The 13,388-nt window shown below is 50.0% G+C and overlaps 1 protein-coding gene across 1 annotated transcript in view; it reads left to right on the top strand.

Annotated features, from left to right (window-relative positions):
• Positions 1–13,388, top strand: part of B4GALNT3 (beta-1,4-N-acetyl-galactosaminyltransferase 3) — a 94,168-nt gene that overhangs the window by 41,468 nt on the left and 39,312 nt on the right. Inside the window, exon 2 of the mRNA XM_007070826.4 lies at positions 12,824–12,927. Coding sequence (XP_007070888.2) covers positions 12,824–12,927 — 104 coding nt within the window. The remainder of the gene's footprint in view (positions 1–12,823; positions 12,928–13,388) is intronic.

Below are 13,388 nucleotides of genomic sequence, written 5' to 3'. Positions count from 1 at the left end.
ATATCACAGCCATCTCCACTCAGGAGTGATTTTTTGATCGTATCTATCAAGGCTAATTCCCCACTCTGGCACTTTGAGTGCAGAACGTGGGGGCCTCCAAGGACTCTAAAAATTAATACTTGCCACTCCGGGCTTGTATTATTTCCAAGGTTACAACTTTTCTCTGACCTTGGATTGGTATATGCTGCCACCACCCAAGTGCAGAACCCCTTTGAGAGCCCAGGAAGGCACACTTGGGAATTCCTTCCTGTGGGGTACCCTCAAGCCCTTTCACGCCTTCTCCAGGGAAGAGCTGAGAAAGGAAAAAAAAAAAAAAAAAAAAAAAGAAGGAAATCAGCTGTTACCACTAGCTAATTAAACATGTGCACAAACTTCTTAAAACACAAAAATCCAATCCTGTTCTTAAAAAAGGTAAATTTTATTAAACAAAAAAAGGAAAGAAAATACATCTGGGAACTCAGGTTATTGCTAGATTTTAAAAGAGCAACTACAAGGATTAAGCACCAAGAATACCTTTCTTGAGGTCCAGCTTAAAGGTTACAAGCAAAACAAAGGGCTTAGCTACACTTGCGAGTTACAGCGCAGTAAAGCAGCCCCAGGTGCCCTAGCTCACTACTCGTCCACACTGACAAGGCACATAGAGCGCTCTGACTCCACAGCTACAACGCTGCTGGTACTCCACCTCGGCAAGTGGAATAACGTTTGCTGAGAGCCGTGGTGCCAGTGTGAATGAGGTATTGCATTGTTGCGCTCTGATCAGCCTCCGGAAACATCCCATAATCCCCTTAAGTCAAGTGGCCACTCTTGTCATTGTTTTTGAATCACTGCAGGAATGCGGATATGCCCTTTGAAGCTCTGTTTCTGACAGCCGGCTGCTTATCTGCTCCGAGACAAAGCAAGCCATTAGTGTGGAATGCTGTGTGTGTGAGAGAGAGGCGGGGAGGGGGAGGGAGTCTTCTGCGTCTGAACTTACAAGACAGCACACTGACATGCTCTCAGCCCCCCAAAAACCCACTCTCTCTCCCCCCACATACACACAACACACTCCCTGTCACACTCCACCGCCGCCGCCCCCCCATTTGAAAAGCATGTTGCAGTCACTTGCATGCTGGGATAGCTGCCCATAATGCACCGCTCCCAATGCCACTGCAAGTGCCGCAAATGTGGCCACGCCCATGCGCTTGCAGCTATCAGTGTGGACAGACTGCAACGCTTTCCCTACTGCGCTCTCCAAAGGCGGGTTTAACTCAAAGCGCTCTACATCTGCAAGTGTAGCCATGCCCTAAGTTAGTGCATGGTCTCCTGCCCACTGCATGCGTGGTGTGATGTGAGGTTGGGTCAGTACATTTGCTAGGGATGTTTGCTAGGGATGGAATGTTTTTCAGTTAATGTCTGTAACCAGTCAAGGCGTGGTGTGTGTATGTGAAACACTGAAAACAGTTCCTTCCTCCACTGAACTGAGCACTTCTGTCACATTCTGCCCAGCACTGTTCCAAAAAACCATGCAGGCTTCTCAGGCCTATTTCTCTCTTACACCCTTTAATGATACTTGAAAAGTGTATGATACTGGCTTGGATGCTCAGACAGGAGTGTTATTAGAAGAGGAATGCAATTAAATCACAACATTTCAGCATTGGTGTAGATGTTTTTTTCAATGGCAGGAGGGTATTCAATATGGGAGTCCTTCATTTAGAGTTTACGTACTTGATGCAAAGCTAAATGGGACTTGTGCTTCAGGGAGTGTGATAGACACTGCAACTTGTGAGGACCACAAGGATCCATCATAGATTCCTGCAAGGGATAAGCACCTGGCAAGAGTGACAAACTGGAACAGTCTCCAATTTTACTAGCATTCTCTCTGTAATCCTTCTCTATCCATATCTCATGCCCCTTTGTATTCTTCCCCTCTCTGGCTTTGTCTGTGCTACAATTACAACCAGGTTCGGGAACCTAGTTCCACCAGTTATGCTTTGATTTTTGTCTGTGTAGGTCAGATCACATCATGTTATAGCTGTGTGAAGGGCACTGTGCTATAACCCTCAGGGTTAACTTGGCTATAATACAGTTTGTTCAGATCTACACATAGAAACCCAACCTTGTTGTAACATGGTTAGGACAGAACCTAATATGTTTGTAACTGCAATGTACACAAGTCCCCTGTGTATCCTCTTTTTGAAACCTTTCCTCCTTCTGTATGACACTCACTGGGAGGGGCGTTTAGTATCTTATTGCTGGAGCAGCGTGGAGAAGGTCAGAATGGTTATGGGGTAAGTTCATCAAAGACCGAGTTAAAGTCCTTGGTGCAACAATGTTGGGAAGCCCGTGTTCAGTGGACGGTTCTGAAGACAGAAGCCCCTTTTACCCTAGAACTAAGCAGTCCTTCCAGCGAAAGCATTCAATGTGTGTTAAGTGTCTGCAAGCAAGGGCCAATGCTTGCAGACTGTCTGAGGATAAAACTGCTGGTGCAGTAGTCTTCTCCTTTCATCAGTCTTGTCTGCCCGTCTTTTTTTTTTTCTAACTTGGTCCCTATAACATGAGAACAGTGTGGGACACTAAAATCAAAAGGAAATGCTTCCATATGGTCGAAGGATGGCCAAAGTATGCTTAATCCTGCCTCAGAGTAGGGGGATGAACTAGATGATCTCTCGAGGTCCCGTCTAGCCCTTCACTTCTATGATTGTATACCTCGTGTGAAACCAGCCCATGGACTTCACTGCCGCAGGAAGCTGTTAAATCAAATAATTTATCATGATTAAGGCTACGTTTTAGTCATGGGTATTTTTAGTAAAGTCATGGACAGGTTGTGGGCAGTAAACAAAAATTCATGGTCCATGACCTGTCCATGACTTGTACTATATACCCCTGACTAAATCTTGGCAGGGGGGTGGTGGCTAGAGGGCATCATGGGTGCTGGGGGGGGGTAGCCTGGGACCCCCACTGGTACTTGGAGGGTTGTGGGGGCAGTGTGCAGCCTGTGACCCTCACTGGTGCTGGGGGAGCAGCTGGCAGGGCTGGCAGGCTCCCTACTGCGCCTGCCCAGAAGCGGCAACATCCCCCTCCCTCAGCTCCTAGGCGGAAGCATGGCCAGGCAGCTCTGCGCGATGCCTTTGCTCCGAGCACCAGCTCTGCAGCTCCCATTGCCTGGCCACACTTTTGCTTAGGAGCTGAGGGATATTACTGCTTCTGGAGAGCTCTCCCCCGCTGCTGCTGCCCCCGCGAGGGCCGCCAAGAGCCCTCACCCCCTCCCACACCCAAAGTCTTACTGCTGCGGGAAGAGGAGGGGGAGTGCGGTGGCTTCTCAAGCGGCCCCCAGGCCAGCTGCACTGGCCGCTGCAGAAGTCGTGGAAGTCCCAGAAAGTCACGGAATCTGTGACTTCTGTGACCTCTGTGACAAACTCGCAGCCTTAATCATGATTACAAAAGGACAGGATAATTTATGGGCATTAATAGCATTTGTGTCTAAGCAAGCGACAGTAATGACACAAGGGGAGTCAATTCTCATCCTTTTGAGTGTAAGCTGATCATCTGAGGGAATGGGGAACAGGCGCTAGGATTTTCCCCTGCACAATTGGCCAGGTGCATTATGTGCCTAATTGAAACATCAGTGCTGGCTGGGGCCACAGGCAGGACAATGGACTAGATGTACCTAATGTTTGAATAGATATGGCAGCTCCTATCATATTCCTAACCTGAAGCCTGATAGCTCCTAGTATGTCATTCTTTCTGGCTCTTGGATTGTTTGCTTAAGCTGAATCGGTCAGCTGGAGCACCTGCTGTTGAATGAGACATGAGAGACCTTTTCTTTCTTTCTCTTTGTCTGTCTTGTGTTTGCTGACCTTGCCACTTCCGAGAGACTGGCTTATCGTGACTGCAATAACAGCCATCGTTCTGAGGGAGAGAGTGCCTGGGCCCTATCCAGGCCTCATATAAGGAGAGGGGCACCCTTCTTTCTCTTACTGTAACTAACAGCAGGGTGTTCTTTATATTCCTTACCTCTCTTTCTGGCCCCTTGGCTTGTAGGCTACATCCATTTTCTGATGGCCTCACATCCAATGTGTAAACCTACTATTTGCACCCCCTGCTCTATTTGGCCCCTCTGTCTACGGGTGCAGGGTAGAGATGTAGATCAGTTTGTGAACAGTGGCTACTGGCTTGGAAGTAGGGTCTCACCAGGTGCGATTAGTTGTTACTAGTCCAGAGCTGGTCTTAAGCTCACGGACTCAAGTAACATCAGCAATTCATGTTTCAGCTCCCCCACTACACCAGTGAGACCAGTGAGGGAGGTAGTTACTCACCACACAGTGTCATCCTCCAGCAGCCGGACTGGAGAAGCGGTGATGCACAAGGCCCAGTTCCACCCCTGGGTTCTTGCTGCGGTCTTCACTAATCATAAAGCTGGCCCTGCAATACTGATTTGCCCACATGTGCACCTACACTGGCATGTCCAACAGAAGTACCTGCCCTACTGCTAAATACTCCAGCACACAAGTGACCACCTTCTCCTCACTTGCTTTCTCCCATGTGTGTCTGTTTCGCTCTTCCTCACTTCCCTTTGCCTTTTCTTTGCTGCATCCTGCATGTTCCATCGCTGGTCCTGCAACATGTCACACCTCAGTGTGGAGGATGAAGGGACTCAAATACTGGAAGCCACAGGTACCACTGCTACTTAGATGGCTGGTCTGACATTGGAATAATTGTTTCCAGCTGAGGCCTACACTAACAATAGTGCCAATGGCTCAGTTACTTCCCCTAAGTGTCCACTCAGTGCATCTTCCTGCATGAGCCAGAAGCAATTTGAAACACTGAGGGCATGGTCCTTCAAGCACAGTGGGCCTGGAGCTCCAACCCATCAGTGGGTGATACTCAAATGATCCAGTGGGAGAGCAGAGCCCTGAATTGCTTCCTCTTTGGCTTGGGACTTGTCCTGGTGGCTGGGGTTTCGGGCGGCTCCAGCCACAGTGTGGGGTTCAGGGCTTCTCTGGTCCCAGCAGGTGGAAGGGGTGGGGCAGGGGGGCTAGTCTCCCTGAATGGGGGGTTCATGCACCGCCCATGAGAATAGGGTAAATATTCTATGCGATTAGCCAGTAGCTGGAATTTGCAAATCTGGTTGGGAGTTACAATCAATGTCTGTGACTCTCTGTCTGTACCACTCTGTCTGCATCTGCCCTGTCTTTCCCCTTCGCTCATCTGTTTTACACCTTTCTCACCCAGTGGCGACGAGTTATATGGGCCCATGGTGCCCGGCTCCAGGAATATTCAGGGCCGGGGGACAGCTCCACCAATGTTTGGAGCCAGGTCTCTGCCCTGGCCCTGCCTGGAATGTCCCCCAGCCCCTGCCTGGCCCCCCCCACACGCCTCCTCCGGGCCCCAGAGCGTCCCTGCCTGATTGAAAGCAGGCAGCTGCCCTGCCGCTCCACGCTGCTCTCCCTTGCTTGCACTGCCTAAGGGCTTGTCCACGCTGGTACTTTACAGCGCTGCAACTTTCTCGCTCAGGGGTGTGAAAAAACACCCCCCTGAGCACAGCAAGTTTCAGCGTTGTAAAGCGCCAGTGTAGACAGTGTACCAGCGCGGGGAGCTGTGCTCCCAGCACTGTTAACTATTCCCCTTGTGGAGGTGTTTTTTGTGGAGCTATTCCCCTTGTGGAGGTGTTTTTTGTGGAGCTATTCCCCTTGTGGAGGAGCCGCAACTACACAAGTCATGTTAAAGCACGGCCAGTGAAGACATGCCCTAAGGCTAAGCTACAGCACAACAGCAGCGCTGGCGGCAGGCTGAGGCAGCTGGCTGCTGCTGCACCTGAGGAGGGGGAGGAGGCGCACACATGATTGGCAGTCCTCCTCTCCCCTGGGACCCACCGGGAGGCGACACTGAGGGGGCTTCAGGCCAGGAGATATCTGGAGTGGACCTCACTCACCTGAGCATCTGCTGGGGCTTCGGTGAGTGTCTGATCCTGTGAGCCACACCCCGCCCCCAAGCCCGCAGTCACCGCTCCTGCCCCACGCTGAGGCTAGGGTGAGGGGCAGCAGGCTGTGGCAGGGGAGGAGGCCACATGTGATGGCAGCCCCCACCCCCTATCTCTGGCACCCACCCACCACAGGGGAGGTGCAGGGGCTTCCTGGACCTGAGCAGCTGAGGCTTGGGTGAGTATTGTGACACCCTGTGCCCCCCACCCACAGTCACCAGTCCTGCCCCACCCTGGGCAAGGGGCAGCCCCACCCCCCACCCCCAGTGAGGCTATGGTGAGGGGCAGCAGCAGGGGAGGAGGCCACACATGATGGCAGCCCCCCCCCGGCACCCACAATAGGAGAGCGAGGGGGCTTTCTGGACCTGAGAGGGGCCCTAGGAGCATGTGCAGTGACAGTGGTGCAGGGTGAGTGTGCTGCCGGGGGGGATGAAGCGGGGTCCCTCCTCTGGAGCTCGCTGCTGCCGGCAGGGAGAGAGCTGTGGGGAGTCCTCCTCTCTGGCCCCAGCCCCGGGGCAGCCTGTGTGCACCCCAAGCTCCTCATCCCCAGCCCTGCCCTGCCCCACCCCAGAGCCCACGTCCCCAGCCAGAGCCCTCACATCCTGCACCCCAACCCCCAGCCCTGAGCCCCCTCCTGCATCCCAGCTGCCTGCCCCAGCCCAGACCCCAACTGTGGAAGGCTCTGACTTCTTTGGGAGCGTGCACAAAATGGGCTGGTTCTCAGGACCCTCACATGGCTCAGACCCTTCCCAGTTGATGAGGTATCATGTCTTCCCTCTTCCTATCTGGGAATCTAGGATCTCATGGACAAGGTACTCTTCTTGGCCTTGGACTGGGGGAGTGGGAGGTTGTTTTCTTTCAGGAAAGGGGTTGTCAGTGAAGGGTTTAAGGAGGGAGTCATGGAATATAGGGTGCACCTTGAAGTAGCGGGGAGGTTGAAGTTCAAAGGTTACTGGGTTTATTTGCCTGCAGATCTGGTAGGGTCCTACGTATTTGGTGGTCTAATTTACATACAGATCCGCCTGTCTTGAGATGCTTTGCCGATAGCCATACCTTTAGTCCTACTGCAAATATAGAACCCTCCTGCTGATGACCGTCAGCATGAGGTTTGTATGCTTTCTTGGCTGCATCTAGGTTTTGTTTCAACTTTTCTTATGTCTGATGGATTTGACAAACCAGGCCTGAGTTTGTGGGAACTGTGGGTAGTACTTAGTGAAAATGGAGATGGAAGCCATAATTTGTAAAAAAGGAGGGGGCGGGGCTCATCTTGGTTGAAGTGTGGCCTGCATTGCTATGGGCAAAGTCCACATATGAAAGCAGTAAGGCCCAGTCATTTTTGTGGTAGTTGGTGAAGCATACCTAGTTCACGCTTTGACTGGCTATTGGTCTGTGGATGGTAGGCAGTCAGTGCATGGAGACATGCCTCTGGGAGACAGAACACCTCCTGCTAAAACTCAGACATGAACTGTGAACCCCAGGCTGAAGCAATGTGGTCTTGGAGGCCATGGAGGTGGACAACATGTGTGATGAGGAGATGAGCAGTATCCTTGGCAGTGGGAAGATGTGAACGGGGAATGAAGTTTGCCATCTTTATCAGTTGATCCACTACTGTCAGTATGGTTTGGCATTCTTCAGATTCTGGTAATTCAACAATGAAGTGCACTGTAAAGTTAGCCCAAGGCCTTGAAGGGATCTCAGAAGGTATTGACATCCCAAAGGGTTTAGTTTGGGGAACTTTGGTATGGCCGCAGGTGTCACAAGACCTGATGAAGGCCTGAGCATTGGACCACACTTTTGGCCACCACAATGACAAACATGCCATGCAAGTGGTCTTTGCTTGGCCAAACTGGCCAGCCCAAGGGATATCAGGGCAAATGCGTAAGGCCTTCAAACGGGGTTGTCCCTCAGGGACATAGGTTCGCCTGTGAACTAGGAAAAGTCCATCCTTCTATGTGAATTTACCCTGTGATTCAGTTTGGAAGTTTGAGAGTGTCTGGGCAAAGAGCTCATTTGATAGGGAGGAACATATCATCGTGAACAAATTGGATAATGATGCTCTGCCAAGGAAGAGATGTGATTTCAGGAGGCTCTTCTTCAGGTTCTTCTTTTCAAGACAGAGCATCTGCTTTACGATTGCAGAAGCCAGGATGGTAGGTGATAGTAAAATCAGACCCAGAAAAAAGAGAGCCCAGCGTAGCTGTCACTGAGTTAGGGCTTTATCCGTGCACAGGTATTCTAGATTTATGTGATCAGTGAACACATGAATTGGGTGTCTGGTGCCTTCTAGATAATGCCTCTGGATCTCAAAAGCCACTTTGATGGCAAGTAGTTCTGTCAGGGTTCCTTCCCCACTCTGAACTCTAGGGTACAGATGTGGGGACACGCATGAAAGACCCCCTAAGCTTATTCTTACCAGCTTAGGTTAAAAACTTCCCCAAGGTACAAACTTTGCCTTGTCCTTGAACAGTATGCTGCCACCACCAAGCGTTTTAAACAAAGAACAGGGAAAGAGACCACCTGGAGACATCTTACCCCCAAAATATCCCCCCAAGCCCTACATACCCCCTTTCCTGGGGAGGCTTGAGAATAATATCCTAACCAATTGGTTACAAAATCATCAAAGACCCAAACCCCTCGATCTTGGAACAATGGAAAAATCAGTCAGGTTCTTAAAAGAAGGATTTTATTTAAAAAAAAAAAAGAAAGGTAAAAATCATCTCTGTAAAATCAGGATGGAATATACTTTACAGGGTATTCAGATTCTGGGCAAAACCTTAAAGTTACAGAAAACGGGAATAAACCTCCCTCTTAACACAGGGAAAATTCACATAAAACAAAAGATAAACTAATCTGCTTGCCTGGCTTACCTATACTGGTTGCAATATTGGAGACTTGGATTAGGATGGGTTGGAGAAGATGGATTTCTGTCTGGCCTCTCTCAGTCCCAAGAGAGAACAACCACATAAACAAAGAGCACAAACAAAAGCCTCCCCCGCCCCGATTTGAAAGTATCTTGTCCCCTTATTGGTCCTTTGGGTCAGGTGCCAGACAGGTTAGCTGAGCTCCTTAACCCTTTACAGGTAACAGGATGTTGCCCCTGGCCAGGAGGGATTTTATAGCACTGTATACAGAAAGGTGGTTACCCTTCCCTTTATATTTATGACAAGCTCCTTGTCTAAAATGTCATACTTGTGCTCGGCAGCAGTGAGCTTGCAGGAATAATACGTACAGGGATGAACTTCTTTGTCAAGGCCCTGTTTCTGAGACAGCACCGCCCCAATGGCAGCATCAGGTTCCAGTGTGAATGGCTGATTTGGGTCCAGATGTGTGAGGATGGGCATGAAGGTGAACGCCAGCTTCAGATGATCACAGCCTTCTTGGGCTTCTGGCCTCCAAGCAAACTTGGTGGGTTTTTGCGGCAGAGATGTTATAGGGGCCAGGATTCGGGAGCAGTCCCATACAAAGCATCTATAGAAATTCACAAATCCAATGAAGTGCTGAATTTCTTGACTGCTTCGTGATGTTGCCCAGTCGCGAACCATTTTCCACTTTCTGGGGATCCATGCGACCTCTCTCAGCAGACAGAACGTAGCTTTAGAATTCCATGGTAGGCTGATTGAAGACACATTTTTCCAGCTTAGCATAGAGCCCGTGTAGGCAGAATCTTTCCAGGACCTTGCACTCATGCTGGTTGTGCATAGGCTGGTCATCAGGGTAAATTAGGATGTCATCTAAGTAGGCGACCACATAGCGGTTCAGCATATCTCATAAGACATCATTAATTAGATCAGGGGTTCTCAAACTGGGGGTCGGGACCCCTCAGGGTGTCACGAGGCTATTACATGGAGGGTCACAAGCTGTCAGTCTCCACCCCAAGCCCCGCTTTGCCTCCAGAATTTATAATGGTGTTAAATATATAAAAAACATGTTTTTAATTTATAAGGGGGGTCGCATTCAGAGGCTTGCTGTGTGAAAGGGTCACCAGTAAAAAAGTTTGAGAACCACTGAATTAGATGCTGAAAGGTTAGTAAGTCCAAAAGGCACCACCAGATGTTCAAAGTGGCCATACCAAGTGTGAAAAATGATTTTCGATTCATCACCTGACTGGATTCTGACTAGGTTGTATGTCCCTCTGAGGTCTAACATGGTGAATACCCGGGCTGCTCTTACCCAGTCTGGGAGCTCTGGGTAGTGGGTATCAATTCTGCACTGCAATTTGATTTAGAGTATAGTAGTCAACACAGAATCTTAAGGAGCTGTCATTCTTTTTCATAAAGAGGAGAGGGGCCCCAGCCAGGGATGTAGAACGTTCAAGGAAACTTTTCTCCAGATTCTCAGATTCTGTAATCCTTAAGAGCGGCTAATTCGTGTTCCAACATGGAATGCATTCAGCTGAACAGAATCTTGGCTCCAGGCTGTAAGTCAATCAGACAGTCATATTCCCTGTGAGGAAGTAGTGTCTCCGTTTTGTTTTTCGAATATGTCTGAAAACTTGGTATTTTGTGGAGAGTGATGGTTGACCCTAGTAGCAAGCAGGCCTGCTGTGTTGCCCAAACATCTCTCTGTGTTGCTGAAGCCCAGGCAAGGCATCCAACCTGAGGTTCTGGAGTCTCGAGCCTGGAAGTCAGGAGGCAGATGTCCTGGCAAAGCTTAGAATTAAATGTAATGGTTTGTTGACACCATCAAATGGAACGGTGAGGACCAGATCAGGTTAAATTGGAGAAGCTCATAGTGCTTCCCAACCATCACTTCCAAAACTATAGTTTTCTGATGGATGAGGTGAGCAGTGATCCATTAACTGTCTCAACTAAATCAGGGGCTATCTTAGGTTGTTTGGGCAGGCTGAGTACTTGAGCCATGGTAGTGCCCATTAAGTTATTACCCCTCACAGAAGGCCCTGACTGACACTGGGGCCAAAATATCTGTCCGAAATCCCAGAGCCAGCGTCGTAACTGGAGTTGTAGGTGCTGGTACATTTTCAATATGTTGGGCCAGGCAGCCAGAATGGATTGCTGGAGGGGGCTTTGAGGAGTTTTCTCGATGTTGCTCAGGCTTGACCCCCTTACCAAGGCTTGGCACGGTTGTTTCCTGGAAGCACATGGCTCGGGGACATAGCAAGACAGACAGACACCATGTGGCCATTGTCACGACAGTAGAAACACAAGTACTCTCACCACTGGTCCAGTCAGGTCCATGCCACGTCCACGTATGTGGGCTTGTGTGGGTCGGCCTTTGCAGGGGTTGTGGGCAGTGCCTGGATGCAGGGTGGAATCCCTTTCCTTTCAAGATGCCATTCCCTAAGTCTGGTGTTGATCTGGAGACCCAACTTAATAAATGAATCTAGATCAGTGGGAAGCTCCACACAGGCAAGCTCATCTTTTATTTCTTCGCTGAGAGCAAGACAGAACTGGTGTAGATGGGCCACCTCATTCCAAGCCCTGTCCACTGCCAGGCATCCAAAGCAGGCTGCATATGTTGCAGCTGACCCCAAGGCCTAGTGGAGTCTCTGTAGGACTGCCTCTGCAGTGCGAGCTTGGTGTGGGTCATCGAAGATTGTCATAATGGCCCTCAGGAAGGTGTAGGTCTCTAGCAGTGGGGTAGGGGTAGGCATAGGTGCTCTAGCAAAGCAGTCACTGTGTCCAGGCCCTCACCTGTTGGAAAATCATGACTAATCCCACCTTTGCCTGGTCCATCTGGTAGGCATTGGGCCATGGCTGGAAATGGAGCCCCTAAATTTGCTACAGGTCCCGTTGTAGAGCTCTGGTAATGGTACTGTGCATTTGGGTCTTGATGGCACCATGGGTCCTATGATCTGTTCTTGCAGGGTGCATTTTTCTGCCTGAAGCTGGTCCACTGCGACATGTAAGGCTTGGTTTTCCACCTGTAGTGAGCAGTCTGCTCCTGGAGGCTCAGTGGCCCCTATGGCAAAATACCCCTATGGCTGCTGCACCCCCTAGCTTGAAGTAGTTTCCACTATATAGAAGTTTTACAGTTTGGTTCAATGGCTATCAACACCCCCACTATACAGATTGTTCCAGCGCCCCTGGCCGTACGTGTGGGTTCCATACCCTTTTCAGGTAAGATGAGTCTAGGAGGAAACTGAAGTGGTCTGAGCAAACTGTAATGCCTGGTGGCTGAGGCAGGATTGGGAGCAGTCTGGAGCAGTATTCAAGTGTGCGCCTATGGTCAGGTAGCCAGCAGGTCAATTCATATCAGAGGCAATCTGGAGCAATGGTCAGAGTTCTCTCAGGCATCAGCAACCAGAAGATCCAATCCAAGGGGCCAGTTCAGTGGACTGGGGAGGCGAGGTCAGGCAAAGCAGTAAGGTAGGGTCAGGTGAGGCAGCAGGGCAAGGGGGTCTAGGGAACAACTAGCAGGCAATGGTCTGTAGCTCAGACAGCTTCCTCTTGCTGTTGGGGCCTTTCTGTAGACCAGGTATCCAACGAGAGTGCGGCCTTCTCCATCCAGTCAGGGGCCTGTGGTATGGCTGCTGTGGGCCTGTAAGCCTTGAGCGCTAAGGCTGTTGGTTAGGTGACTGGTTCAATGTATCACCATGGTTCAGTGGCTAAGGAAGCCACCTAAGGAGCTGGCAAGCGTGGCTTCAATAGTGGGGTCCCAATATACTTGATTTGTTAACTTTTTATGCAGCAGTTTGAGCACCTTGAATGAAAGGTGCTGGACAATAACAAAACAGGAGTTGTGTCACTGACTGGCCAAGCTGAATATTTCCAGGGGAAGAGGGAGGTTTAGGCTCCCATTACTATAAAACCCCAGAAGGAGAGGGTGTAACCTGAAGTTATCACTGTTGTTTCTTCTTTTTCTTTGAAGTGGGTTTTCACATCTCTTTCCCCCTCCTCTTTGCAGGATATGGGAGCTGGAGGGAACTGGCTAAAGCTCTGGCAAACAGGAACATCCCTGCTGTGGACCCAAACCTTCAGTTTTACTATCCTCAGAAGCCACTACACCAGGTAAGGAGGCTCAGGGGTGGTCTTAAACATTCAGGGGAAAATTCTCCTTCTAGATCTGCATGGCAGATCCCAGCTCCTGTATTCATCTCTCCCTACATGCACAGAATGAGAACAGGCCATGGACCAAATTCTGATCTCAATTATACTGATCTCAATTACACCAATGTAAATACAGAACAACTCCACTGCAGTTTAATGGAGTTAGGTTGGATTTACATCAGTACAATGGAAGGATAACTAAGAATGATGAGATGAAATTAAGAAAAGGAGAACTTAGGCTAAAAGTTAGTGTTGTGTGGGGTCCTGCGTGTCGAGCGGGCCGCCCCAGTTGGCCCAGTGTAGGGTTGGTACACCCCGTCGCACAAGCATCAGGTCTCCCTATGGGATCAGGCAATTGCTGTAAGGAGGGCCCAGGACCCCTGGTGGGGCCGAGCAAACAATCAGTCTGCAGCCCCTGGGTT

Source organism: Chelonia mydas, chromosome 1 (genome assembly GCF_015237465.2).
Source record: "Chelonia mydas isolate rCheMyd1 chromosome 1, rCheMyd1.pri.v2, whole genome shotgun sequence".
In the NCBI taxonomy this organism is placed as follows: Eukaryota; Metazoa; Chordata; order Testudines; family Cheloniidae; genus Chelonia; species Chelonia mydas.
The sequence above is the reverse complement of the archived record's forward strand: the minus strand, read 5'-3'. Positions and strand labels throughout refer to the sequence as shown.